The 26,745-nt window shown below is 38.9% G+C and overlaps 6 protein-coding genes across 7 annotated transcripts; 3 read left to right on the top strand and 3 right to left on the bottom strand.

Annotated features, from left to right (window-relative positions):
• Window positions 1-417: 417 nt before the first annotated feature.
• Window positions 418-3,836, bottom strand: LOC111484570 (IQ domain-containing protein IQM2-like). 2 transcript variants are annotated; one of them, XM_023131213.1, is made up of 9 exons: window positions 3,675-3,836; window positions 2,948-3,135; window positions 2,634-2,856; window positions 2,417-2,531; window positions 2,091-2,320; window positions 1,909-1,999; window positions 1,585-1,824; window positions 1,391-1,492; window positions 418-1,280 (listed from the first exon to the last, which is right to left on the bottom strand). In XM_023131213.1, the coding sequence occupies exons 3-9, from the start codon at window positions 2,771-2,773 to the stop codon at window positions 696-698; spliced, it is 1,503 nt and encodes a 500-aa protein (XP_022986981.1). In that variant the 5' UTR covers window positions 2,774-2,856; window positions 2,948-3,135; window positions 3,675-3,836; the 3' UTR covers window positions 418-695. The 2 variants fall into 2 exon arrangements, with proteins under 2 accessions (XP_022986981.1, XP_022986980.1); XM_023131212.1 differs by having other exon boundaries at window positions 2,634-3,135.
• Window positions 3,837-4,698: 862 nt separating this feature from the next.
• On the top strand, window positions 4,699-6,695 carry LOC111483999 (constitutive photomorphogenesis protein 10). Its single transcript, XM_023130411.1, has 4 exons — window positions 4,699-5,038; window positions 5,319-5,392; window positions 5,494-5,641; window positions 6,304-6,695. Exons 1-4 carry the CDS (start codon window positions 4,768-4,770, stop codon window positions 6,399-6,401), a joined length of 591 nt encoding a protein of 196 aa, XP_022986179.1. The 5' UTR covers window positions 4,699-4,767; the 3' UTR covers window positions 6,402-6,695.
• Window positions 6,696-7,135: 440 nt separating this feature from the next.
• On the bottom strand, window positions 7,136-8,544 carry LOC111483997 (F-box/kelch-repeat protein At2g44130-like). The gene has a single exon (XM_023130409.1). The coding sequence runs from the start codon at window positions 8,280-8,282 to the stop codon at window positions 7,251-7,253; it is 1,032 nt and encodes a 343-aa protein (XP_022986177.1). The 5' UTR covers window positions 8,283-8,544; the 3' UTR covers window positions 7,136-7,250.
• A 1,177-nt stretch (window positions 8,545-9,721) lies between these two features.
• LOC111483996 (phytoene synthase 2, chloroplastic-like) lies at window positions 9,722-11,610 on the top strand. Its single transcript, XM_023130408.1, has 4 exons — window positions 9,722-10,451; window positions 10,543-10,715; window positions 10,811-11,046; window positions 11,125-11,610. The coding sequence occupies exons 1-4, from the start codon at window positions 10,076-10,078 to the stop codon at window positions 11,480-11,482; spliced, it is 1,143 nt and encodes a 380-aa protein (XP_022986176.1). The 5' UTR covers window positions 9,722-10,075; the 3' UTR covers window positions 11,483-11,610.
• A 348-nt stretch (window positions 11,611-11,958) lies between these two features.
• Window positions 11,959-18,245, bottom strand: LOC111483998 (serine/threonine-protein phosphatase PP2A-2 catalytic subunit-like). Its single transcript, XM_023130410.1, has 11 exons — window positions 17,872-18,245; window positions 15,963-16,019; window positions 15,781-15,864; window positions 15,200-15,271; window positions 13,907-13,978; window positions 13,701-13,741; window positions 13,217-13,283; window positions 12,899-13,090; window positions 12,718-12,807; window positions 12,523-12,630; window positions 11,959-12,426 (listed from the first exon to the last, which is right to left on the bottom strand). The coding sequence occupies exons 1-11, from the start codon at window positions 17,956-17,958 to the stop codon at window positions 12,361-12,363; spliced, it is 936 nt and encodes a 311-aa protein (XP_022986178.1). The 5' UTR covers window positions 17,959-18,245; the 3' UTR covers window positions 11,959-12,360.
• A 1,165-nt stretch (window positions 18,246-19,410) lies between these two features.
• Window positions 19,411-25,969, top strand: LOC111483995 (DEAD-box ATP-dependent RNA helicase 37-like). The gene is made up of 7 exons (XM_023130407.1): window positions 19,411-19,529; window positions 20,024-20,838; window positions 20,943-21,026; window positions 21,766-22,008; window positions 22,218-22,385; window positions 22,626-22,739; window positions 24,830-25,969. Exons 2-7 carry the CDS (start codon window positions 20,092-20,094, stop codon window positions 25,337-25,339), a joined length of 1,866 nt encoding a protein of 621 aa, XP_022986175.1. The 5' UTR covers window positions 19,411-19,529; window positions 20,024-20,091; the 3' UTR covers window positions 25,340-25,969.
• Window positions 25,970-26,745: the final 776 nt, after the last annotated feature.

The following is a 26,745-nucleotide window of genomic DNA, read 5'->3' as shown; positions in this document are numbered from 1 at the left end:
AATTGAACTAATAATAGGTTTCTAGGAAATTCAAAACTTACAAATTAAAAATGAAGTATGTCTAATAAAATTGTTTGTGAATTAAAAAAAAATATATGGAAAGTTTAAAAATTAAATTTGTAATTGAATTTAATTCCAAATAAACAGGCTGCTCGTTGAGTTTAGATTTACGAACTCGCTGACCACATTCCTCAATCAACGTCGTCAAATGCCGCCTTAAAAAGGTGTCGCATTATTCATAAAGTGCCCTCCTTTGCTTCTTTCTTGGCATTTTCCTACGTCTTTTTGCCCACATTTTTATCTGTTTGACGTGACTTCTTCAAATTTAATCCTGATTGTTCAAGTGGGGTTTCACCGTTTGGCTGTTGAGGACGATGAACTGCTGACTATTGACTATAGGGAGCAAAAGAGAAGCTATGAACCCATAAAACTCTACAACTTCTGCTTGTATTCATTCTAAGAAGAAATGGAATACCAAAACTGTATGCAATTTCTCTTCGTTACACAAAGAAGGAAAAAGAAAAAATGGGATGGTGGGAAAAAATCACCAAGAATTCCTACATCATCTTTTTTGTATGTATATACAAAAGAATGATCTACTATCTGCTCCATTCTCTGATGTTTTCCTCTGAATGAAAAAACAAAAGTAAGAGGATCATGTCTAGGAATGGTCAGTCATCTTCTTGTGTTTCCAGTTATCTCGCCTGGAAAGTTGGAGGTATTGTCGTCCTTGGGCTCATCTCAATGGCCACACAAGGATTGCAGTGATGCCTACAATATGTGTCGCATCTTGGTGATAACCTCACTTGCTCCAGCGCTTGTAGTTGAAGTTGTGATGGATAGTCTCGCACGCAGCCTATGCGGGGCCCGGCTCCGGTTGTCCATCTGCAAGACAACTGCTTCCCTAGTTGGTATGAATTGGCATCTTTATGTGAATTTAACCTTCCAAGGACTGACTCCTCGGGAACAACCTTCACTTCAGTACTCCCTTTATCTTCTTGTTCTCTCTCAAGCATCGCAATCACTTCACCCCTATTTGGTATCTCGAGATTGGCCAACTTTTTCCCAATGTTGCGACGCTTTCGCTCTGATAATTCAATGGAAGGCGGTGTTTGCTCAAATGAATCAGATTTTCCTTCAGTGGATTCTTCCATATTGTTCTCTTCACTCTCAAAGCCCTTCAGCTTTTCTATGATGTCCTCCTCAGATGAGTTGTTCCTAACATGGCGCCTACTCGTTTGGCAGTCTAGATAATCATCCCCCTCATCAATGGAACTTGTCTGAATGGGATAAAAGTTGGATTTCAGGCGTTATTTAAAACAATCTAAGTTTTAAAAATGATATCAGAGGGGAAAACATGAAAGCCTCGTACATTTTCTGGCAATATTACCTTCACATCAGTAAGATCTACATTGTTCTCTTTAAGGAATGACATGAAGTCCTTAAAGTTTTCTTCAGTGGGTCGGTAATGTCCGCTATGAGCCCAAACAGCCTGTGTCAAAGAAGAGTAATAGATAATAGGTAATTGACTTAATGAGTTAGAGGGGGAAAACAGTTGAGGATTTCATGTTGTCGAGTTGGTACCTTGAGAACACCATTGTCCACAACCAATCTCCCAGCAGCAGTTGTAGCTCCTCCAGCCAAAAAGCTTGAGTGCTGGAACGTACCTTTCTTCTTCTTTCCAACATACATAGTCTTTGACGTGCTTAGGACAAAAATCCATTTTGTATTTCTGGCTTCTTCAGCTGTGTGGACGAGTTTCCCTGATTGTTTGAATACGAGTTTCCCATCTTCCACAATTACTTCATATGCAAGCCTTTCCATCTAAGATTAAAGCAGAAACAAATTAAGTTCAATAATAAGGAAGAGAAGGAAGATTCGATGAGAAATCAAGAAGTGTTTGCTTACAGGACCCAAATACTTGATGCACTGCTGTTGGAGTTTCCATCGCGGGCATTTTTCGACCACATTTACTTCCTTCCCTTCTCCTATATCCAACCTGGTCAAGGTCAAAACATGGTGCTTCCAAATTCAGTAAAGGAAGAAGGAAAAATAGTGAAAAACATATTGTTGCAATAAGGAAATTTCACCAGTAGAAGAAGGGTTCTTTACTCTGACTATGAAGCCATTTCATGTAATAAAAGTGTAAGTTGTGGCCATAGCGATGTCGCGGATCAATCTGTATACATAAATAACTAATCATTACATCACTACAAAATGAAGTTAAGACTTGGTTACAAGAAAACTTACTTACCGCCTCAAGCCAATGCTGCAGAGAAAGCTTTCTAGCTTTAGCATTCTTCGATAACCCTTTTCCAACCTATAATTGCAAAAGACTGATTAGATTTCTGAAACAAAAATCCGGTGAAGTATTATTGTTCACACGTTTTTTTCTCAGAAATTTCTGTAAATTCACCTTAGCTGCTCTAGTTCTTGCTCTTGACCAGCGTGAAATGGCAGACTCACGTTTTTCCATGTCAAAGAATGATACAGAACTTCGCTTCAGTTCAGCAAAGTCTAAGAGTTTCCACCTACAAACATTGCCAGTTTAATAAATAATGGAAGTAAGACAAAATAATCTAAGCAAAAAGTGCAGCATGATTATCAGTTTTTAGAAAAAGAGGAGAAGTTACCAGCTTTGTTCAACCAGAACAGCACAGTCTGCAAGCTTTCTTCTAGTGCGGAAGCTTTTATACACTTTCTGCAATTTTAGAGCAGCAACATGCTTGGGATTGGTAGGATCCAAAGCTGGTAACATTTTGAATCTTTCCATGTCATTATCTAAACTTAGTGATTGATTATCAAACTCTACACTCTTTGGGTTGATGGATGCAACGCCTATGTCATTTCCTGTTTCTAATGAAGAAGCCTCCGTTGAAGGCAGATTCTCTAAATCTCTTCCGTTGAAGTTAATAGATGCTTCCAACGATACATTTAGAGAACTTACAGATTTCAACACTTTTGGTTCTTAATCTCTGCTTGTAAAACTGGCAGACATGATTGGAGTTTTTTCTTCATCTCCAAAACTTAAGGATTTTATCAGAATAGATTGTAAACTGTTCCCCATATCAATAAACTCAGCAAATGGACAGGAACCAGATATACCCATATGGCATAATAAGATCCTTTAATATCCTGTAAGGACAGATGCTGTATCAGAAGGCATGTCCTATTTATAGTCTACAGGCCATGCTATGGAAATCTAATAAAAGAAATGAGACTAGCATTAGCAAGTTCAAAAGTGATCTCCATTCATAATTAAGAATAGGTAATGAAAGTGGCAAATTATCCGGTTCGAAGAAAGTGGCTCCAATTGATCACATTAAAAAAAACAGAGATCTGGATACAATGGATTCAATGCCTATAACACTATGTCCATAGATGTGCCTAACCAAATAATAGCATTAAAATAATCTCTACCCGTCTCTCTCTGTTTTTTTCTTCTCTTTTTTGAAACTGCTTTAAGCCGGAGGCGGTCCTGTGAAGCCATCAAGAAGGCAGCCCAAATCCCAATTCAATGAAACAGCGATTCGAAAATCAACATATATTAAAAACCACGGAGATGATTACCATTTTCGCTAAAGAAACATATAGGGAAGATCCATTCTACGAACACAATCAAATGGAAGAACAGAAACTAATTGAAAAGGAAAACAGTAATGTTCAGTGGTGACCTTGAAAACGAAAACGAAAACGATGAAAAACTGAAAGTTGACGATGGATATGGATATGAGCTCCGGCTTCGGAACTGTTGGTTCCTGTTTAATGGGAGTTTGAATCGCAAATTAGAGAAGAAGCAGTGGAGGAAGTGGATTTTGGTGGGGTTTATATACGCATTTCAGAATTATTTATTATTATTCTCCCACTTTTTGCAGGAAAATTTTATTAAAATTTATTTGATTGTGAAACTTCAAAGCATTCGAAGTTTCCTCTATATTTCCCCACCAACAAAGATTTGACTCCTCCTCTTCATATCTTTTTAATTTATTATTTATTTATTTATTTATTTATTTATTTAATTGAAATGATAAGAAACCAATTTCAGTACATACCATAAATTCAATATGTCACAACGCTTCTATTTTTATTTTAATATTAAGCTTTATTAAATAAATCAACGACAGTTGCATTGACTTTTTGACCATTCACATCCTTGTGAGTTGTGCCCTCCTTCTTCTGGACTTCTTTATAAGCCCACAAGCGTACTCCCAACCAGAAACAGTTATGCTTATTGGGCCGATTGAATTGGGGTCAAATACCCACTTCCGTGAATGATATGGGCCACATGAATTAGTAGCCCAATAGGCACGTAACTGGGTTGACTTGGCAGAAAAGTCAACGATATTCCACTTGTTTGAATATGATCATTATTTGCTCCCTATGTTTGAGTTCAGTATCCAGCACTGTCACTGCTGCTTCTTCTGTTGTTTTGTGTGTGGCTAAAGATGGTGCACATCCTGTTAAGTTGCAAAGGGCTCTGAACTGGGCTTGTGATCTGGCTGGAACCAATTGTTGCCCTGGGCTTGTCGTCAGGCTGGAACTGGGCTTGGACCATCCAGCAATTTTCCTTACCGTTATCGAGAAAAAAAAGGTTAAATTTTTGAGTGTTTCTAAAATTTATTGATCTATGGACACAAAGTTGAATGCATAATCAAATTCTATATAATATAATATTAAAATTTAAAAGTTAAGGCGGGGTAATTGGGAGTATAATCGCCCTCCATCAAACTCATTGTAAGTAGTGCAATTGGGGAAATTTATAATCAAATGGTCAGGTTTGGTTCCCAAAATCTGAATCCAATGGTGGGAAATCGCGACCACCGCCCGCAACAGCCTCTGTTTGGTGGGGGGAGATCGTCTTCGTCGACGTCCTTAGCGCCTCCAACTTCATGGGCGTCCACAACCTCCGTTTCTGCTTCAGGGAAGAGAATTCAAAGAGAAATGACTGAGTTTAACTTGGACCCACCTTCCGATTGCTCCGCCGGGCCAAAGGGCGACAATCTTTACCACTGGTTCGCTACCATCTTTGGCCCTCCTGGTAGGTACCCTTTAGGGATTCGTACTTCTTTGTTTCAATTCCTGAACAGATGCTCACTAAAACCCTGATGGGGTTTCATTTCCTGACTGCCAAGGATGTTTTATTTACAATTCTAAAGAAAGTGATTAGGGAAGAAGATGCCCACTGTTTAGCTTGAAGAACTTTTACCAAAAACTAAATTTATTTGTTTTGGATCATATGAAGGCTGTGTATGAACACTATCTCCAATAAATCAGGACAAATTTCTGGTAATCTTGACTTGTGTCTGTGTTGTTTATAGGAACACCATATGAAGGTGGCATATTTTTCCTGGACATAATTTTTCCCAGTGATTATCCATTTAATCCTCCAAAGGTACTCTTCTCCCCCACATCCTTCAATTTGATGCTCATTCTTGATCGATGCTACACTGTTCCAAGTTGTTTATTATTTATTAAGAAGGATCAGGTGTGCAGGTTGTATTTAAAACCCGAATCTACCACTGCAATGTCGATTCCTCCGGTAACGTGAGTTTGGACATTTTGAAGGATAGCTGGAGTCCTGCGTTAACAATTGCAAAGGTGTTAATTGCAGTGAAATCAATTTTTACAAACCCCAACCCTTGTGAGTTCCCTCACTTTTGAACTCATTGTTTATGTCACTTTATGCTTCTTCTCGTTTACTTCATATGCCTTTCTATTTCAACTGCTTTTCTTTCATTTGGAATGCATTGTCCTTTGTGTCTTTAAGAACCGGGAGTGTAAACGAAGGGATAGACCAGATATATGTTCGGTTAGGTTCGGTTTTCACAGAGAGGGACTCTGTGATTGTTGAAAGGAATTTACTAGGAATGGGAGCTATTCTCCATGAATGTATGCAGACTATGGAGGGAGATGGTTTGTTTATACAGTATAAAAGTTTCTAGTTACAATGATTGCCGGTGGGATGAATATTGTGAGATCTCACATCGATTGGAGAGGGGAACGAAGTATTTCTTTATAAGAGTGTGAAAAACTCTCCTTAGTAGACGCGTTTTTAAAACCTTGAGGAGAAGCCCAAAGAGGACAATATGGATGAGTTTAGGTTGTTACAAAACATATGTGGTGAAAAAAGTATATAGAGAGGTTGGTTGATCACACAAATGGTTGGTCTGTTTTCCATTTAAATAAAATGAGAAGGAAGAGAAGATTGAGGAAGCAATGGCAGTGTGCTAACTGTTGTTCTATTCAACTAATTGATGGCAAGTTCAAAGTCCCAGTTCATTTTGGATTCTACTAATGTTGCAGATGATCCAAATGCACCTGGTGTTGCTCACTTGTACTTGGCCGACAGAGCTAAACACGACGAGATAGCTGCTGAGTGGACGCTACGTTTTGCAAAGTGAATGGAACCTCAAACAACCAACAGTCATGGATATGATTTTGGCAAGAAGTTATGAAGAACAGTGGAAAGCAAATGTAGAGACGAGGACAGGAATGGAATACTACAACTGTGGATATTATGAATGATTTGTAGTAGCCCCTTTTGAATTTAGGTGTCTGTCATATGCGATGTAATATAGCGTTCTCTTGTGATGATTTGGAAGGATCCTATAGCTATCAAGTTTGGTGGTCACCCAACTGTTGTATTTATGACTAAGTTGAGATTTTCATACAAAATACTGATATCTTCATTGGTCGGCTCCTCTCTTCTCAGTTTGATATCATAAATTCTTAAGAAGCCTGGCTGATCAAAAGCCACTCCTTGAAAACTACTGCAAAGTAGATGAAGCTGGAGTGTGAAGAATCTAAATAAACGTAGATGAAGCTGGAGTGTGAAGAATCTAAATAAACGTAGATGAAGCTGTGAAATTGAACAGGATTGTGCAGAATCCGGAGTCCATGGCCCAAACATCAGACCCTGCAGAGGGGTTTGGCGTGTGCTCATGGCTGGAACAGCGTTGAAACCGACACAGTATGTTATCTTAATTGCAGCAGCTGAGGATAGAGTGAATTGGATAGAGTTGGGAAGTCTGGGTGGGAAATGGAGCGCATATGCGACCATGTGGATGAGACCATATTACTGCAAATGCCTGCACTCGGTAGCTGTTTGGAATTTATTATGTACATAGTCGGTAGCTGTTTGGAATTTATTATGTACATAGTCGGTAGCTGTATAATATAATGTAAATGTCCATTTCCAAACTTAGGACAAAATTACAATAATACCCCCCACATTGGATATTTTCCACAAATCACACCTCTACACAGCATCCCGATTGAACGTACCCACTGTACTCTTCTGGAACATTAATTTTGGTCATTTTACTATTTTCCCCTTCCTCCCTTTCCATCATCGCATAGAAATTCTGCGCCGCCCCTTGGTACTCCGATCCCGTCACCACAGTTTGGGATCCGATCACCACCCCGCAGGTTCCGACTTGGAACGCAGCCTCCCATTCCGACCAGTTCGTCAGTCTTCCCTCTTTGTCCATTCCGACGCATGCCCGCGGGCACCTCCCCGTCTCCCATGCCTGATCCACAACGCGCCACTCGCCGGAATCGAGGTCGTACACTTCGGCGCTGGCGTCGAACATTCCCTGCCGCTCGGTGTCGTAGCCGCTAATCACCCAGAACTCGCCGCCGGCCATCAGCCCTTCGCACTCGTCCCTCCCCTGACTCATTTGGGGCAACTCGGTCCACTCGTCGCTTCTCAGATCGTAAACCCAGGCCGATTTCAAGGCGTTCTTGCTCTCGTCGTGGCCACCGGCGACGTAGATTCGTCCATCAGAAGCCCCTACTGCAAAAAAGGAGCGGTTAGAAGGCATATCTTTCCCCTTCCTCCAGCCACATCTGGAGAAATCGTAAACGAAAACATCAACAATAGGATCGTAGGTCTCTGGGTCCCAGCCGCCCATGAGCACCAATTTGCCTTCCGTGCTGGCTATGTGGCAGAACAAAGGGAGGCCATCTGGGTAGTGGGGAATCGGAGGGATTCGGTCCCAGGATTGAGTGAGTGGGTCGAAAAGGGTGAGTCCGTAAGCGAGGGAGGTGCAGAGCTTCCATCCGGTGGTGGAATAGGTTGGGGGAAGAGTCTGAACGAAGCAGGAGAGAAGACGGGTGGCGCCGGAGTTTCGGCGGTGGTAATAGAAATGCGAGCTGGAGATGAGTTGACGCCAACGGCGGCAGACGGAGGAGACGAGGCGGTGAGTGGTGTAAGGCAAACGAGTGATGCAGTCGAGACCGAGTTCGTCGGGGAGACCGGGAATCAAGTGGAAGGTTTCCATTGTAAGACAAAGAGAGAGTTCGATAATACTACGTGGGATTACACTCCCATTTATACAAACCACCACTTCGACAATCAATCTTTCCCTCTCTCTGTCTCTGTCTCTCTGTCTCTATCTCTATCAAATTTTCCACGTGTCAGTGTCAGCGAAGGATCACTTTCTTTTGTTGTCTGTGGGGTCTTCATAGAATTGCTTTCGTCCCAGCGATGGCAATGGGTTTGGGTCTGTGGGTCTTTATGATGAACGGCAATAGGGGCTCAGAAGAAGAAGAAGAAGAAGAAGAAGAAAAGTGTGCCACGTGGCGGAATGGTTTAAATTAACAACTAGAGCTGTGGGTAGGATTGTATTTATGATCCGAGAGAGTTTCATATTTTCTTCTCAAATAATTTGTACTAACTAACCAACTTAGACCATGCTGTTCTTCTTTTTTTCTTTTTTTATTTAATTTATTTACAAAAAAAGAAAAACGCAAAAAAGTAAGGATGGTTACGTGGAAAGAGAGAAGGGATGTGTGGAAAGCAAGAAAAAAGAGAAGATAATGGGGAGTCACATGGCATCATGACAAAAGTATTTCTCTCTTCATTTTATTAATCTCTCGATCCCTTTCTCTGGACACGTGTGCCATTTTATTTATTTATTTATTTATTTATTTATTTATAGACTTTAATTAAGCAAGAGATTGCCTGCGGTAATGTAACGGCGGTTTAGGGCTTAGGGTGAGAAGTGGGCCCAGTTGGAGAAACCTTATTATTATTTTTGGACCATACACGCATTAGAAATGAATCCAGGCTTCGTAGATTACGGGCCTTTCTGGTATAAATGTAATTTCCTGGTTGAAGACACGTGTCATATTTTCAATGGTACTCCCTCATACTTTTCTAATTTTCAAAACAATTGCTCTTACTTCCCGATGAAGTAACATCTTCCTTCCTCACCATTCTAACAAATTCTGAAACACCTTTCTTTTTCTTCTAAAACCATACTTTTTTAATGACAGCCTTTATTTATTAAAACAACAAGGAATTCAAATGCGACAACGCCTATAATGCTCACTTTTGCATTATGAATCTGTCAATGATAGGATGTCTCCTGTTTTTTTTTAAGTATTTTTTATTTGAAAGGGGGATTCCTTTGCTCTTACTTCTCTCTCATGCTTACCCAACAATTTTGGATCTGGACCCCAAAAGCTAGTGTAGTGGGCTTGAATAGTAGTAGGCCCAATAATTTGAGGAAAAAGAAACTGATTTTTGAGGCCCAATCTCAATTGTTACGTGGACGAAATGTGAAGGGGTAGAAGAGAGGTGGGATTAAAGGCTTTCTAAAATTTAAAATATGTTATCATCCTAACTGGGTAAGACAATTATCCTAATAGTTGGACTACAAACTCATGTTGTGGGGTTGAAAAATAATTGTATTGCATTTCAATAATGGTTGGATAAGCATTACATAATTTTATGATTTAAGGTTTTGTTACAAATACGTAAAATAAAATAAAAGACTTGTAGGAGTGCTGAGTTTCCGAAGGGTATCAAGAAGGCTCAAGATTCTAAAATGAAATCCCAAAAACAAGACAAAATTGTTGTTGTTTTCCTCCGATCCAAGGCTCTCTCTTTGTCCGATCCTTACCAACTTTAGTGAAGAAAAGAGCAGAAGCCCAAATTCCCAATTGTAATCATACTCTGTTTATGCCATTGACCTCCCCCGTTGGAATATACCTCCCTCGCCTATCAAAATAATTGTACACTCTTATTAACCCTTTTGAACCCAATCTTTTTTCTCAAATAATCTGTACTATGACTTCTTCTATTTCCCTTACACCAAACCCTCGTATAGTCATTGGAGACTGCGAAGGGAAGCGATCCAGAGTTAGAGTTATAATGAGCAGAGGTGGGGTAATTGCAGCCCCCACAAGCCCCCAGACATTGAAGTTTCCAACTTTGTCCAAACAAGGCATTCCTTTGGCCGATTTGCACGTCGATGAGATCGTTGAAAGGCAATCTCGGGCCAACCATTCTTCCCAACCGTGTAAGACGCTGCAGTTACATCCTTCATTTCTGGAAGAAGCTTACGAGAGTTGCAGGAAAATCTGCGCAGAATATGCCCAGACCTTCTACTTGGGAACTTTACTGATGACGAAGGAGAGGCAGAGAGCAATTTGGGCAATATATGGTAAGGGGAAAAGAAATCACATTTTTTAAGCGAACCCATTTCGGAAAACCCACCAAAGTGAGGAGTATGTTTTGAGTTTTTGTTGGTGCAGTTTGGTGTAGGAGAACAGATGAACTTGTGGACGGCCCCAATGCTGCATACATGAACCCAGAAGTTCTTGACCGATGGGAAGAACGTTTGCAAGACATATTTGAAGGGTGCCCTTATGACGTGCTGGACGCTGCTTTGAGTCACACGGTGTCCAAATTTCCCTTAGACATGAAGGTGCAGTGAGCTGAGAGAAGCTTTCCTGTTTTTTATGTCTTGCTGGCTTGGGCTCAATACTTGTTGTGCGTGTTTGTTTTGTTTTCTGAAAGCAGCCTTTCAAAGACATGATTGAGGGCATGAGAATGGACACCAGAAAGTGTCGATATGACAGTTTTGAAGAGCTGTATTTGTATTGTTACTACGTGGCTGGAACTGTGGGCCTAATGAGTGTGCCTGTTATGGGAATTGCACCCGATTCTTCGCTTTCTTCTCAAACTATTTACACTGCTTCCCTCCACTTGGGAATTGGAAATCAGCTTACCAATATTCTAAGAGATGTGGGAGAGGAGTAAGCTATTCTTTTCTTTCTCTATCTCTTACTTCTATTGTTCATGCAACTAAATATTGCGTTTTGAACTTGTTTCAGTGCTTTGAGAGGGAGGGTATATCTTCCTCAAGATGAGCTTGCACAGTTCGAGTTATGTGACAACGATATATTGTCGATGAGAGTGACTGATAAATGGAGAGAATTCATGAAAGAACAGATCAAAAGGGCGAGGTTTTATTTCAAACAGGCAGAAAAGGGAGCCTCTCAGCTAGACAAGCCCAGCCGTTGGCCGATATGGTCGTCCTTGATGCTGTACCGAAAAATATTGGAAGCAATAGAAGAAAACGATTACAACAACTTCACAAAGCGAGCTTACGTAGGGAGGTCGAAGAAACTTCTCACACTGCCTCTTGCTTACACCAAAGCTATATCGGCACCCAGTCTACTCATTCACTGACTGCACATCCAGCAACTTAGGCACTTAGGCATGCGTTGCCGCATCCAAACAGATTACAAAACATTTCTCCCAATGGTTTATGAGGAAATTTAAGTTCGAATTCTAAAAAGATCCAAAATTCCTCCCATTATTGGTTACTTACACAAGCTTGGCTTGCATTCGAAATCTAGGATAGACTATTAAATACAAAGTTTTTTTTGCATAACACAGAACGTATGAAATTGCAGCCAGCTGAATTATCACTTCAAAGTCGAGGGTAAACATAAACTCGTCCCTACTCTGGCATAGAAGATTGCAGTCTCTGCATGGGAGACACTCAACGTATACACTGCTTCTAATGGGGCCTGATTGTTTGCTCATTGAAAATAGGCCAGGCTGTTTACATTTTATAGATACTAAAGATTAAACAAAGTAGCTGAAGAAGAAAGACTTCTAAAAGGCATTGGAAGAAAGGTGCACAGCAAAAGAGGAAATCATGGGAAAGAATAATGAAGGCACTCATTGAAGGAAATTAAACTGATGGTCCATCTGTGAACCCCCAAAAAGAAAACTAGAACAAGCATCCTACAAAATAGTAAACAGAAAAGCAGAGGAAAAGAAAATTACATGAAACACATTACTAAAGAAAGAAACAGATGCAACACAACATTGTTCTGTGGAGATGTTACATATGCAGTTAATGAGTCGCCAGCCCTATAGCCTCCTTCAGCAAAAACCTTGAGATTTTCAAGGATGCACACCTCCCTCCTGAAGCAACCAGCCGAAATTTACATGCTTCACCAACCCCCCCCNCAACTGAAATTCTCCAACGTAACAACGGCCAAAACATACATTTGGAAACAGCTGCTGCTAGAAATTTTCATCTGACAATAGCCGCATCACAAGAAGTAATCGGGAGTTCTTCGAGTAACATCTGGCTCACCCCTCCTTGGAGCTGGTTCAAACTGCAGAAGCAAAGAATTTCACAACTTTTGACACATACAGAAAACACAAAGGTAAGATATGAATAAAGTAACGACTGGCTGTGATATTAGAGTGACCTGAATGAAAGTGTGCGCCTTGCAGTCATCAACTTCCAGAATTGATGCCATATTTCCACAGCGATAACAATAATTAGGTGCACTAAATATAGTCACAACTTTTTGTTCCTGTGATAAGCAATCTACAATTTTTAAATTGCTCACACCACCAAAACAAAAGATAAATGCAGGCATCAAAGGGAAAAAGCTTCTTACATGACTCCAGTTATATCCTTCCATCACTAGCTGATGAGCTCTCGCAATCAACTTTAAATTGTTACTGTGGTTAAACTGCTCAGATATGTCCTGAAGAAACAACAAAAAGAGCTTATAAAACTCCATGGTGAAGATATGAACGGTTAATGTTAAATGGTGGGGGGTTGCCTAGGAAAATTACCTGACCAAAGGTATATCCTGCGCCTCTGGGAGAAATTCCCCAACCACATCGATCATCTGGGTCCGACCATAAGAGATCGCACATGGGACCTTCATGAGGAACTTCTTGAACACGATCAAAATTCCGTATGTTGTCAAGAGTTTCAATGGATGGAGACAAACCACCATGCAGACAGAATATTTCTGATTCGACCTATAAAGGCCAGACAAATAAGCATCAAAAGCAGCTTCAGAAACAAAAATTAAAAAACATAATGGAAAAAGGAGGATTAGAACCCCACAATGTGAGTACACATAATGGTGCTTAAGTTATACTGACCAGGGCTGTCAGCGGAAAATAGTCAAACAGGTCAGTAAAAATCTTCCAAACATTAGCATTGCCGTACCTGCAAATGAGATAACATAATAAAACTTCCAGATCAGGCTTGGGTTGCATTTTCAAATTATACTTCATACTTCATGTTGATGTGATACAGTCGTGGTTCACAAAAAATGTTCTCTACCTTGTGGATTACATGCATAACTTCCATCTTCCGACAAATAACTCAACTTCAAATATGAGCAACACAGTAAATAATCTTTTCAAGATGAGATATTTCAAGAAACATGTCAAAATGTATCAAAGCAACCCTTTTATTGAAGCTGAATACGCATCCCAAAAAGCGCATCACAAAGTAGTACTAAATACAAGGAACGCAGATACAAAAAAAAAAGGATCTGATATGACAAGAAAGATGGAGTCGAGCCATAGGAGGATGTTGAAAAATAAAATTCCTACTGAGGATAAGCCAGAAAAGACATACTTTCTTAAACATTCATCATAGAACCCATACACTTGTGTTATCTGCATAAAGAGAACATAAACCACAATTAGAGATGTCATCTGTCAAAAGCATTAAAATTTGGGCCCATGGTACCCAACAAATATCCACTAAAACTATAACATTAAACTTAACAGTTAATATCCAGGTAGACATTAACAGCAGAAACGACAATGATAAACATTTACCTGACGACTTTCATGATTTCCTCTAAGAATTGTAATGCGTTGAGGATATCGCACTTTAAGGGCCACTAAAAGCTGCAAAATGACTCATATTAGGACATGAGTTGAGTTCCTACTACAAAAATATTATCATAGAATGGCTAATTAATGCTAACAGAACATGGTGGAAGGAGTCGTGCAGCAGTAAATTATTGAGCAAGCTCACATTTGAATTCCAGGATAGTGGTCTTTTAATTACTTTGTTAAATAAAGTATAACGTTTGTGGATCAAGTAAAATTTTAATCTCTAATGCTCATGGATGAGTAACTATATTCAGCTCACGAACCTTATAAATAAAGACCACAAATTTCAAATGGTTCCGCAAGTCTATAGTCCCAGAGTAGTAGTAGACAGAAATGATAAAGAAGTAAGAATGCTATAGAAAGAGGCTTTCAACATGAGAAAAGCCAAACGTGTCATTATTTTTAATGATAATCTAGAATCTGAAGATACTTGTATCACAAATACTGATGATTCTGATCAATCAGGGGAAGTTGCTTTGATATGGTATTCCCATCTATTGGATTTTGTCAAGACATAATCAAGGCTCTATGCATGCTCAAAGACAAAAACAGTTATTTGCAAAATGCTGAAAGAAAATGCATGTTCTCATCTCATCTTTTTATTTTTTCACAACCAAGAAAAATATGTTTTTTTTTTCTTTTGATACTCCCGAAATAATGAAAATGCTTTTTAGACCTTGAATATGGAAAAACAAAGAATTGACTATTTCACATAATACACAGGAAAAGACAAGGGAAAATGAAAAAAAGAAAAGAAAAAGAGGTGATGATAAGAAGAGACAAGGAAGAGGAACAAGCGTGTCTTTGTAGAAACCTGGGATAACGTACTACTTGGTCAAGCAATACGAGAGGTTGTTTGTTAGTAACTCACTCCCTTCTTAGAAAATATATGGTCATACCCTCATTGATAATAGCTAAAACTCTAATCCGTATACTATTATTTGAAGGTGCTGAATGTTCTGACGATTTGAAAATTTTGAACAAAGAAATGCATATAAAATGCACCTGTAGTGATGTTCAATTATCAGAAAAAGAACTTCCAAAAAATTGGTTATCAGAGGGTGTGTTATGATCTTCTAAATCATAAATACTGCACATAAAAACAAATTCTCAGGGCCTACAAATAGTTCAGTTTTTGCAATGTCTCTAGATTTTCAAGCGAAACAATTTCTGCTAGTGCCACATAATATACGAAGTGTATGCTCTAGTACATTTCCATAAAACAAAACATACCGTAACAGTTTCAACTGAGTAGTAGCCACGATCAACATAATCTCCCATAAACAAGTAATTTGTATCTGGACACTGCCCCAACAGAGATATTTTGAAGGAATAAAGAGCTGTATGATATTGGTATAATGTAGAAAAGAAATAAGAGACTACTCTAAACTACTGAAGCCCAACTATAGTCTAAAACTTCAGGAAGGACCTCGAAATTAAATATAAGCATGTGATGAGCATAGAAAATTTGACTACATTTATATGTTAGCTATCGATCATGACCTTGATTTAATAAATGTATGTTATTGTGTGTATATCAAGGATATAGGACATATATCTAGCATTACAGAAGCGCATTAAAATATTTGCCTTTCTTTTTTTGCTTCAATATATATCCATCACCTAATATACTTCATTGTGAACTCGGTAATAATGCTTGAAGTTGGAGAAGCACAACGATTCGACATTAACAAGAATCTACATATCAAGAGCTTTTCTGTCACACTTGAGCATTTATTTTCCATTCAAAGCTTTAATCACTACTCATTCAGCAATAATAATCACGAAAATCCTGCCAATGGTCGAATTAATACCTTCCCTCCAATGCGAAAGAGTTCTGCAAGATCATGAAATTGCCCATGAATATCACCACATATTGTTACCGGACTTCTAACTGGCTGCAGAGCATAAACCCCCCAAGGTATTAACATAAAAATTAAGCAACATCAATAAATCCAGATAACAGAACAATAACAAGGCACCAAATAAAGCACACCTGGACGTTGCTCTCGTCCATTAGTATCTCCTTAGCTTTTTCACACAACACTCTTACCTGCAGTAGAGATGATAGACACTCCATAAATTGAGATCCTTGAAAGGAAAAATATGATCTATGAAGTGTTAATATGTGCCATAAAAAAATATGTTTTACCTATCCTGATGTCAAATAAAACAGAAAAGACTTCGGCACAGACAATCACAAGTTGATTTCATACGTAACCAATATAATATAAGCTATAATCAGTGATGGAGAAACTAACAATGCATAGAGTAGATTTTAAACAGGACTTCATTAATAGCTAAAACCTAGAAAGTGAAAACTGTGAAAGATGAGAGGAAATCAAGTTTCAATGAAAATAATAATAGTTACAGAACCCAACATCAGTCTATAGGGGGTAGAATATAATATTCCCAACCTAGCTAAAATGGGGGAAAGAGAAGATCAAGAGAAGGAGCAAACTATCGATCGACTAATGCCATTGCAGGTAGCTTGAGAAACTAGCTAGATCCCTTTTCCCGACAACAGAGCGGAGATCTTACTTTCTCAAGTTATATGTCTTTTGTTTAGCCAACAGGGTTCTGCTCCACTTATTATTACTTATTAGCATCCTTCCTGGTTCTGTGATGTCGAATTCGGATTGAAACCAAGTTTTGACTTAACACAGGGGTCAGGAAGTTCATAGATAAAAGGAAAACAGAACACAGCCACTCAGATATCATAAATTTGATAGAACCTTCTTTCTTCTAATGGCTCTTGCACAAACTCAAGAGTCTCAAGATTCACCATTATGAAAGCCATCCTCATTCTTGTTTTATTGGGCCACCCCTTCAAAGATGCCAAAGCTTTGCTATGGGTCCACATCAGCAGCACTTTCCTTTGGGTCATTTGGAAAGAGCATAATCAAAGGGATTTTATGGACAAAGAAGTTAATTTTGCAGTGTTCTTTAATTCGTTAGTTGTTATGATATTTCATGGTGTAAACTGTCTAACATCTTTGCTTCCTATAGTTATGCTTCCCTTGCTTCCAATTGGAAAGTTATTTTGTAACCATCAAGGATTCTCCTATATTGACCTAAATTATCTTGAATCGAGGCATAATTCATAAATTCACATGTCTAGCGCAAAATGTAACTTTAAGAATGTTCTGGGCAGCTTCCCACAACATAAATAGGCAGCTAAATACCATTACTTCAGTAACTGGTGTTGCTCAAGCTTTCTCACTAACGCTACGATAGAAAGAAGTATAGTTAGTCAGAAAGCCCACTATATAAAAAGTGGAACGCTTGTAAATTTTACATCAATGCTCGGTCCCATTTCTAAACGTGAAACAGTAAAATTGTACAGCTACCAATTATACTTCCAAGAAAACTGTGGAGATGAATGGATGCAACATCATTGGTCGATTTACATTGTGTTGATGGGCCAATCGCCTGATTCCACGTTCAAAAGCCACAAACAAATGCAGGTGGAATGAACGGTTGCCAAGAACAAGACAGACGCGTACTTAGCGTATCTTACCACTCAAAATAGCACCAACTGGGGCAACAATTTCCGAGTGAGGTAATGTTGGAAGTGATAAAGAGCAACTGCAATGGCACCAAGATTAGCAATCTAATTCGCGTTGGCGCTAATCTTGCACGAATAACCATATTTCTAATAATCCAACCGCTAGATCTACCCTGGAAAGGCTTCCAACGTAACCAAACCCAGACATGATACCGACGAGCCCAGAAACGCTAGAGTAGTACCTCATTCCAAGTCCAGCAACCCTAACGGATCAGGCTGGATCCATCACATTGCCTTTTAAACCATCCGAAACCCCCCGAGTATAAGCAAATAATCTCTAGATTCTACGATATAGCAAGAAGGAAGGAAAAATGCGGAAGAAAAAGAAAAAGGGAACCTCCTGCTCGTTCAAGGGCTTGCACTGCATGAGCTGGGAAATCTGCTCGTCCAGATTTCCATGGGAGTTGGATGATACGGAATCCATGGTTTACCCTGCGTACGTTTTGGTGATTCTCCTCTCCAATAGCGAAGGCAATCACAGATCAAGATCCCGCCGATTCGGTGGTGCTCTCCTCAAGTTCATAGGAATTCGTGAGCCATAAAAGATCCGTCGGAAAACCCTAGAAAAGGACTACGTCTTCTTCCCCGTCCTCTTCTTCTAATCACTAGAAAAGAAAAGAAAAGAAAAGAAAAGAAAAGAACAGAAAAATGGAAAAATCAAAGTTAAATTTCGTATGACCCCTCCCCTCTCTCTCTCTCTCTCTCTCTCTCTCTCTCTCTCTCTCTCTCTCTCTCTCTCTCTCTCTCTCTCTCTCTCTCTCTCTCTCTCTCTCTCTCTCTCTCTCTCTCTCTCTCTCTCTCTCTCTCTCTCTCTCTCTCTCTCTCTCTCTCTCTCTCTCTCTCTCTCTCTCTCTCTCTCTCTCTCTCTCTCTCTCTCTCTCTCTCTCTCTCTCTCTCTCTCTCTCTCTCTCTCTCTCTCTCTCTCTCTCTCTCTCTCTCTCTCTCTCTCTCTCTCTCTCTCTCTCTCTCTCTCTCTCTCTCTCTCTCTCTCTCTCTCTCTCTCTCTCTCTCTCTCTCTCTCTCTCTCTCTCTCTCTCTCTCTCTCTCTCTCTCTCTCTCTCTCTCTCTCTCTCTCTCTCTCTCTCTCTCTCTCTCTCTCTCTCTCTCTCTCTCTCTCTCTCTCTCCCTCTCTTTGAGAATTGAAAATTGGAATGGTAGAAAGAAACTCCTCTTCCGTCATTTTGTTGGAAAGGCGGGTAACGAATACCCCAATCTCAGGTTTCGCGCGTGATATGAACGTGGAGTGGACACGTGGCGCTCCTAAGATCGTGGATGTGAATGGACGATCGTGATCGAAACGGGAGCCGTCGGAGGTTATCGGAAGGATTATTCCAGATTAAGCATAGAAATCTTGTATTGTACTGTTGTAATGAATTTAATAAAATATGTGATGGATCAGATGCCCAGTTGGGTCTAAATTTGCAGAATAAGAATCAGGACTAAATTGGTAAAAATATGTGATTTACCCATTTTTAAAATCAAACATTCTTCTTGTTGGGTTATTTTTACAGCTCACATATTACCAAAATAAACAACTGGATGATAAAAGGAAATCTAGTTTTTAAAACCGTAGAGTCACATAAAATCAATTAATTTAGTGTGCAGTGAGGGAGTGATGAAGTAGAATGTGAAATTAGAGAGAACGAATAAAAATCGGAAGAAAAAGAAAATAGAGGATTTGGACCGCTAATCCTCTAAACATACGTACGGACGTAGTAATTTATAATTTACCTTAATTAATTTTGATCTGAAATTCACAAGTTTTACTTTAATTACCTAAACTCTGAGAATAAAAGAAAAAAAGCGGAGGAGGGAAAAGTAGACACAAGAAAAAACGCGAAATTAGACATATTTATATATATAAACATTTATTCTGAAATATCAGATATTTTTGTTTTCGTTCTCTTGAAGCAAGGCGCTTTTTTATCTCTCCCTCTTTTCTGCTACACGAAAATTAGGGTTCCTGGATCTTCCACTATTTTTGCGTCATTTCAGGTATCCGCGTTTTTTTTTGTTTTTCCTGTTCTTCAGGTTCTTCCCTCCTTCCCCGTCTCCGTATCTTTGTCCTTGCGTGCATTGTTATGATTTTAAACTCTTTCTTGTTTCTTGATTTTGTTTTATTTTTTTCCCACCTGGGCTTTCCTTGCTTTCCTCTACTTGCTTTTGCTGCAGATCAAGATTATCTGTTTTTCTTACTTTCGTGAGTTATGTTTGTTGCGCGAAAAAGAATCTGGGATTTGAGAGCGATTAATTTTAGACTTAAAAGAGGTCGCGATTCGGATAGTTGTTTTTTTTTTTTTTTTTTTTTTTGGGCTTCTTTTCGTTGATCGGAGGACGCATTTATTTCCATGTTCCCGTATTAAGTTCCTCACAGCTCGACTTAGCTTTACATCCGAATATACTTGTGTTCACCCCTGGGTTTATGCATGCTTGAACCTTTCGTTTTCTGAGGAGGTGGGTTAATTTGTTTATTGATAAATAATGTGCAGAATTTGTTGTCATTTGGAGTGGATTGGCGAACTTTTTTCCTGCTGCACTTGTGAAAGGGTCTCCGACTATGCGAACTTCGTGGGCAGATTTGGCTGCAAGCTCTGCTGCTGATAATGTAGCTGCTGGTTCTTCTGCTAACAACTGTAGTGCTGGAACTACAACAGCGCCTGGCCGATCAACCTATGTTCCACCACATCTTCGGAATCGCCCAGCCTCTTCTGATCCACCTGCTGCAGCGAACAGTGGGCCTGCTGTGGGAAACGATCGTTCTGGAAATGTAGGGCCCCGCTGGGGTGGTCCCAGGAATGATTATAATCGCTCTGGGTATGGTGGTGGCAGCCGTGGAGGTGGATGGGGAAATAGAGGAGGTGGATGGGATCGCGGGAGGGGGGATCGTGAAGTGAACCCATTTGGAGACGATGATGATACAGAGCAAGAATTTGGAGAGCTAGAAAATACTGGTATAAATTTTGATGCATATGAAGATATTCCTGTGGAAACTAGTGGTGAAAATGTACCTCCTCCGGTGAATACATTTGCTGAAATTGATTTGGGTGAAGCGCTTAATCAAAACATTCGGCGATGCAAGTATGTAAAACCAACTCCCGTTCAGCGGCATGCTATTCCCATCTCCCTAGGAGGGAGAGACTTGATGGCTTGTGCTCAGACTGGATCTGGAAAGACTGCTGCTTTTTGTTTCCCCATTATCAGCGGCATAATGAAGGGCCAGAATATGCAGAGACCAGCTCGAGGTGCACGTACAGCGTACCCACTTGCCCTTATTCTCTCCCCGACTAGGGAGCTTTCAATGCAAGTGAGTTTTCCTAAAAAAACTTTCATTTCGTTTTCCTTTGATTATGTAATAAGTCATCTACTCATTACAATGTAGCATTTTACGGATGAATTCTTGTGTTTTAGATACATGAAGAAGCAAGGAAATTCTCTTATCAAACAGGTGTCAGAGTGGTGGTTGCTTATGGGGGGTCACCAATCAACCTACAGGTTTCGTGTTCCTTTACTCCCTTCATCATTTTCTATCTTTGAAGTATGTAAGCACACAATGTGCGTGTGTGTGTCCCCACACACACGCACACATTTGTTTATTTATATAATTATATTCAGGTAAGAAAAATCAGGACAAATGAATTTTGCATCGAAGTACTGTTCATGTAGTTGCTGAGGTTGCCCTTGCATTGCATATTTGTATGGAAGTATATTGTGAGGGGCGAGGGAGTATATGTACTTGTGACAGTAAATCATCTCATCGTAATGTTGTCCAATGATGCTATGTCAGCTTGAGAAAAAAAAAACATTTATTATAATTACTTTAGAATGATTTAACCATGGTCACAAACATGAACATTTTGTTTGTGTACATTTATACTGTGGTGTGGTAATTGACGAACAATATTTTCAAGATAAAATTGGTTAGATTTTCCTTTGCTGGTACTAGCCCGAACTTATTGGTTTAGGAACTAAGCTACCAGCAGTTATTGATGAGAGACATATTACATCTCGAAAAGCTTTGTAAAAAATTCATACTCATACGATGATCTATTAATTTTCCTTGACTTAAAATGTCATGAAAATTTTGTCATCTACTGTTAGTAGGTGTAGGATCTATTCGTTTTTATGGTTCATTTGTGATGTCACAATCCACTCGTGTCCTTAAAATTTTTCTTGTTTATAATTTTTATTTGGTTAGCACTATTGATACTTTTTTTTTTAATAAAAAAATCAGCTACGTGATCTAGAAAGAGGTGCTGATATTCTTGTTGCAACTCCGGGAAGGTTGGTAGATTTGCTTGAAAGGGCTAAAGTTTCACTGCAAATGATAAGATACTTGGCCCTTGACGAAGCAGATCGCATGTTAGATATGGGATTTGAGCCCCAAATCAGGAAAATAGTAGAACAAATGGACATGCCTCCTCCTGGTGTAAGGCAGACTATGCTGTTTAGTGCAACTTTTCCAAGGGAGATTCAGGTACTACTTCAGTATGCCTACAACTTTATGTGTTCCGATGCATTATATTCTTAATGGTATTACTTTTCCTTATCCGTATAAACCAAGTGCATTTTTTATATTACGTAGTGTAGAAGTGGGGGAGCATGTTAGAATCAAAGACAGGCATTTGTTTTGGGCACTCCTCTTCTGACATCAAACTCATATTATGTTGACTTTGTTTCTTGCAGAGACTGGCCTCTGATTTTCTTTCAAGCTATATATTTCTGGCTGTTGGAAGAGTGGGTTCAAGTACTGATCTAATTGCTCAAAGAGTTGAATTTGTTCATGAATCTGATAAGAGAAGTCATTTATTGGACCTTCTTCATGCACAGAGGTCAAATGGTGTGCAGGGCAAGGTATATGTTTTATATTTAACCCATCATTGTGAGGATTCTCGGGGTTTTAGTTTTTTTTTTTTTTTGTTTTTTTAAATAACTTTTTTCTTATGGATTGGTCTCTATGACTTGTGCTTCCATCAGTCTCATATTTCTAGGTTAGGATATTGAATTTTAGGCATAGAACATTTATCTTGATTTTCCTAAATTGCTAAGGAAATATGCCTCATGTAGATTTTTATATGATTTCTGTACTGGCAGCAATCTCTTACTTTGGTTTTTGTGGAGACAAAGAAGGGAGCTGATGCTCTTGAACATTGGTTATGCCTTAATGGTTTTCCTGCCACTACCATTCACGGTGATAGAACACAACAGGTAAGTACATTCGTGCCTGGCATATTTTTTTTCCTTTGTTTTTAAGGTAATCCCGTTGATAGAAACTTTAATTGATGGGCTAAACCTATATGCAGGACCGTAGCTTGACATTGTTTCATTTAGTCTGGCAGTTCACAATGCAACCTTAGTCAACTGATGAAATTTGTTCAAATAAAAAAAGCTTATTGATCTTCATCTTAAAGCAGTTGTTCTAATCTTTTTTCCCAGAAAATATAGTGTGCTAGTTTCTTGTTTTACACTTCAACCGAAAAAAAGGAAAAAAAAAAAAAAAGTAGCAAAAAGTAACTCTTGGTAAAGGAATTATTATTTCTATTTACGGTTTAATTTCCACTGGGAAAATTACACTGGATTTTTATGTTCTGGTATTACTGCTATAGCTTGAATTTGAATATAGGCTTACTCATAGCCCATCCCTCCACCAATCTCTGCTTTTACATTATTAAGTTTTACCCTAGGAACTTGATCTTGGGGACCTTGGAGGTATCTCCTAGCATTCCAAACTGCACTACTAGCTACCTTCTTGGCTGTTGCTTCTATTTTATGCGGTTCATCATTTGAAAATGTTTGTGCGTATGTCTGTATAGGTTAAGGAAAATTGAACTGCCTCTATTAAAGAAACGATATATCATTGAACAAGAGGGTTATGGCAATTTGGTGGACAAGTTCTGCCCTTATGAGAGAAATCTTGTACTCTTAATGGGAACCTCTAACTAATCAATAATGTTAAGCCTTCAGTGCCAAGTGGAAGGCTTTTATGTGACTTACTCTAGCTTGGGGATGGATATCTCCTTTCTTTTATATATATTGTCACTCTTACCATAAAATTATATTTTCTCACATCAACGAAATATATCATTTCCTATCAAAAATGTAAAAATGCTTCCACTGTTTTTTTGAAAACAAGAAGTCTATGTATACCATTTTAAATTTATCCTATCTGTGGACATGGTTTATGATCTCCCCTCGTCACTAAAAATTCCTGTGATCAAACACTAATTTAATTCAGTCTAGTTATTTAATTATGGCTCTAACCTTTTGTCATTCTAAATTTCTGTGTTGTCCTCTTTAATGTTAACTGCTAAGGATTTAATTAAAAAACTTAATGCATGAAGGATAAAATGGATATTTTTAAAAGATCATGGATATATGAAGGTACACAATGATGCATACATCAACGGGCATATATGCGAAGTCTTGTGTAAATGGGAACTTAGTTTTGCCTATTACTTGGATAAAAGTCTCAAGTAATTGAAGTTCTTTAAAGAAATAGGTTGCAACATTATTCTGCAGTTACAAATGATTTGTTGATTGATATTCTATATCATATTTTACACTTCGTTGACTTGTTGCATTCTCTTTTTGTCTCCTGACCATTTCATTATTCTTAGCATTATTCAAAACCCACTGCGGTTTCTGAGTTTTAGATTCCTGCTAAATCTACTAAGGTGTAAAAGTTCTGGCATTTGATGTTAAATGTAATCATGGAACTTCAACAGTCTCTATTTGTTGATTTTGTCATTAATTATGGAATGATGCATGTGAGACTTCCCTATGAAGGTCTTGCTTTATTCTTAAGAGTTGTAAGAAACTTTTCAATAGGAACTCTGGAAAATGCAAGAAGGGCCAGCTGCTTTTTACTGGAGTGTTCAGTCTTGCATAATTTGTCTTGAATGTTTTGAATCTAGATTGCGAGTTCTAAGTGAAGACTGAAGTTGTGATAGTTGAGTTACAGCTTCAGATGGATAGTGTTTTAGAACGTGATAGCTCATTTTGATCTTGTCATCTGAGTTGTTTCCTTGTCCTCCCGCAAAGTTTAGATGTTATTGTTACTCAGTCCATGTTTCCAAGTATTAAGTAATTTTCTAATTAAGAAGAGGGTGTCTGCTACTGGCCATGAAGTTATTTGAGGGTGGCAAGCTGTTTTTACCGATAATGGTTGTTTTGTACTCATTGATGCATGGGAGAGAAATTAAAATCTGTGTTTGACCACGTATTATAATAATTTCTTGCATTTGGATTGTTTACAATTTATTTGTGGTCCTGTTTTATGTATTTATACATGTTTGCAGGAAAGAGAACAAGCATTGAGGTCATTTAGAAGTGGGAACACGCCAATTTTGGTGGCAACTGATGTAGCTGCCCGTGGGCTTGACATTCCTCATGTTGCACATGTGGTGAATTTCGATCTCCCTAATGACATTGATGATTATGTTCATAGAATTGGACGAACAGGGAGAGCTGGGAAGACTGGTTTAGCTACTGCCTTTTTTAATGAGAACAATTCGTCCATAGCAAGGTCCTTGGCTGATCTGATGCAAGAATCTAATCAAGAAGTTCCTGATTGGCTATCACGATTTGCTGCCAGGTCTTCATACAGTGGAGGGAGAAATCGTCGTTCTGGGGGAGGCCGATTTGGTAGCCGTGACTATCGAAGGGATTCCTCTTTCAGCAGAGGTGGTTCTGATTATTATAGTGGAGGCAGCAACAACAATAGCAACAGTGGGGGTTATGGTGGTGTTTCCGGTGGATATGGAGGGGGAGGGTACGGTGGCTCAGGGGTGACTAGTGCATGGGACTAACATGTACGCTTTTAAATTATTTACAGTGTTTAGGTGATGGGTAGAGGAACCCGTTTCTGCCTGAATAGAGTATTGTTTTTTTTTTTCTTCGACTATTGGTGTTAAAAGTGATTATATTGTCATTATGGGGGGAAAAGGAGAAACCGTTGTCCATTTTGGGGCCCATTAGGAATGTAGAGTTGTGTGCAGTGTTCGTTAGGTGTTGGTTAAAATGGTACTAACAAAGTAGGATTTCTTTTTGCTCGTCTCTTATCAGTTGGATAATATGGTGGGTGGAGAGATCTCAGGGCTTTACCGTTCGGCAGCTATTGCGTTTTCCATCACTTATGCCAAAGTTCTTTAAATCCCAGTTTGCTTGGGTATTCCTCGAGCTTGTTGGGGGTATCTTCTTCTTCCCCCCTCTTGAAGAATTTCATAGTTTCTGTACTATTTTGTTGTTGACCCGAAATAAATTGAAAACCATCTGTTAGGGCCTTATGATTTCAGAACGTAGGGACCAGGTTTTGCTGGGTTAAATTTTCTTTCACATACTTCAAAGAATGAAACTATTGTACACATTTTAGCTTTTATATTTCTCCGTGTTGTGAGACGTTAGTTCTATCCAATTAAGAGCGAGTAAGTTTCCTCTCTTTCTCTGCAACATGAGAAGGTTGTGGCGTCTGTCTATTATTTCATGTTAAACATTTTGTGTGACCAGACTACTGTTTGGACTGATTTTATGGGTTTATTGTACTCTAATTGAACAAGTAATGATGATAGAGATGATAGAAAGCAAGTTACGGAAATCCTCGTGACCTTGTCATTGTAAATCTATCCTTGCCTTGTAGTTTCAAGTTCACTCATTAGCGTTTAGCCTTCCAATTCCAATGGATTAGAGATTAGGGGGAGCAGTATGATGTTGTGGTTTTGGCAATATCATATTTAATCAGAGGCATCAGAATAAGGGCGTGGACCAGTGGTCCCTCATTTATTGAATTTGGTTTAGAAAAAGCATTCATATCTTCACATAATTAGCGTCCGCACAGTAAACAATTTTCACAAACTTTAGAAACTTTCAAACAAGCAAACAAATAGCAATTAAAACTACCTTGCGAACACTTTTTTCTTCCTTTTTCTGCAAGAAATATTCCATAAAAAGCCGAGAGAAAAATGATGCACAGGACTCGATCATTACAGTGATGATATTATTTGTCTTGTGTTTAATGCTTTAAGGCAATTTCTTCGTGGATAATAATTTCACTTTGTTTGTGAATCCATGTCCAGAAGTGAAATAGGGGAAGGGGAAGGGCTCTCCACTGAATGACATTGACTTGTCTATCTCTTCTTTCCCCTCAAAATTGGGTTTTGACCCATTAATGGTAACAACAAACACCACCCTTCTCATTACACTTTCTTGTCCTTCTCTC

Source organism: Cucurbita maxima, unplaced genomic scaffold (assembly GCF_002738345.1).
Source record: "Cucurbita maxima cultivar Rimu unplaced genomic scaffold, Cmax_1.0 Cma_Scf00009, whole genome shotgun sequence".
Lineage (NCBI taxonomy): Eukaryota > Viridiplantae > Streptophyta > Magnoliopsida > Cucurbitales > Cucurbitaceae > Cucurbita > Cucurbita maxima.
This window is presented reverse-complemented; position numbering and strand designations above follow the sequence as displayed.

Bases quoted from the DNA above. Each gene is read 5' to 3' on its own strand.
- LOC111484570 (XM_023131212.1), bottom strand. From the start codon at position 2,773: ATGGAAAGATTCAAAATGTTACCAGCTTTGGATCCTACCAATCCCAAG. The intron at 2,532-2,633 runs GTAACTTCTCCT...CAATGTTTGTAG, and splicing joins GTTCTGGTTGAACAAAGCTG to GTGGAAACTCTTAGACTTTG. The intron at 2,000-2,090 runs GTGAAATTTCCT...GACCTTGACCAG, and splicing joins AAAGAACCCTTCTTCTACTG to GTTGGATATAGGAGAAGGGA.
- LOC111483995 (XM_023130407.1), top strand. From the start codon at position 20,092: ATGCGAACTTCGTGGGCAGATTTGGCTGCAAGCTCTGCTGCTGATAAT. The intron at 22,009-22,217 runs GTACTACTTCAG...TGTTTCTTGCAG, and splicing joins CTTTTCCAAGGGAGATTCAG to AGACTGGCCTCTGATTTTCT. The intron at 22,386-22,625 runs GTATATGTTTTA...CTGTACTGGCAG, and splicing joins CAAATGGTGTGCAGGGCAAG to CAATCTCTTACTTTGGTTTT.
- LOC111483997 (XM_023130409.1), bottom strand. From the start codon at position 8,282: ATGGAAACCTTCCACTTGATTCCCGGTCTCCCCGACGAACTCGGTCTC.
- LOC111483998 (XM_023130410.1), bottom strand. From the start codon at position 17,958: ATGGATTCCGTATCATCCAACTCCCATGGAAATCTGGACGAGCAGATT. The intron at 15,865-15,962 runs GTGTGCTTTATT...TATGCTCTGCAG, and splicing joins TGGACGAGAGCAACGTCCAG to CCAGTTAGAAGTCCGGTAAC. The intron at 13,979-15,199 runs GTATGTTTTGTT...GTCATTTTGCAG, and splicing joins ACTCAGTTGAAACTGTTACG to CTTTTAGTGGCCCTTAAAGT.
- LOC111483996 (XM_023130408.1), top strand. From the start codon at position 10,076: ATGACTTCTTCTATTTCCCTTACACCAAACCCTCGTATAGTCATTGGA. The intron at 10,452-10,542 runs GTAAGGGGAAAA...TTGTTGGTGCAG, and splicing joins AGCAATTTGGGCAATATATG to TTTGGTGTAGGAGAACAGAT. The intron at 11,047-11,124 runs GTAAGCTATTCT...AACTTGTTTCAG, and splicing joins CTAAGAGATGTGGGAGAGGA to TGCTTTGAGAGGGAGGGTAT.
- LOC111483999 (XM_023130411.1), top strand. From the start codon at position 4,768: ATGGTCAGGTTTGGTTCCCAAAATCTGAATCCAATGGTGGGAAATCGC. The intron at 5,393-5,493 runs GTACTCTTCTCC...TCAGGTGTGCAG, and splicing joins ATCCATTTAATCCTCCAAAG to GTTGTATTTAAAACCCGAAT. The intron at 5,642-6,303 runs GTGAGTTCCCTC...CTAATGTTGCAG, and splicing joins TTTTACAAACCCCAACCCTT to ATGATCCAAATGCACCTGGT.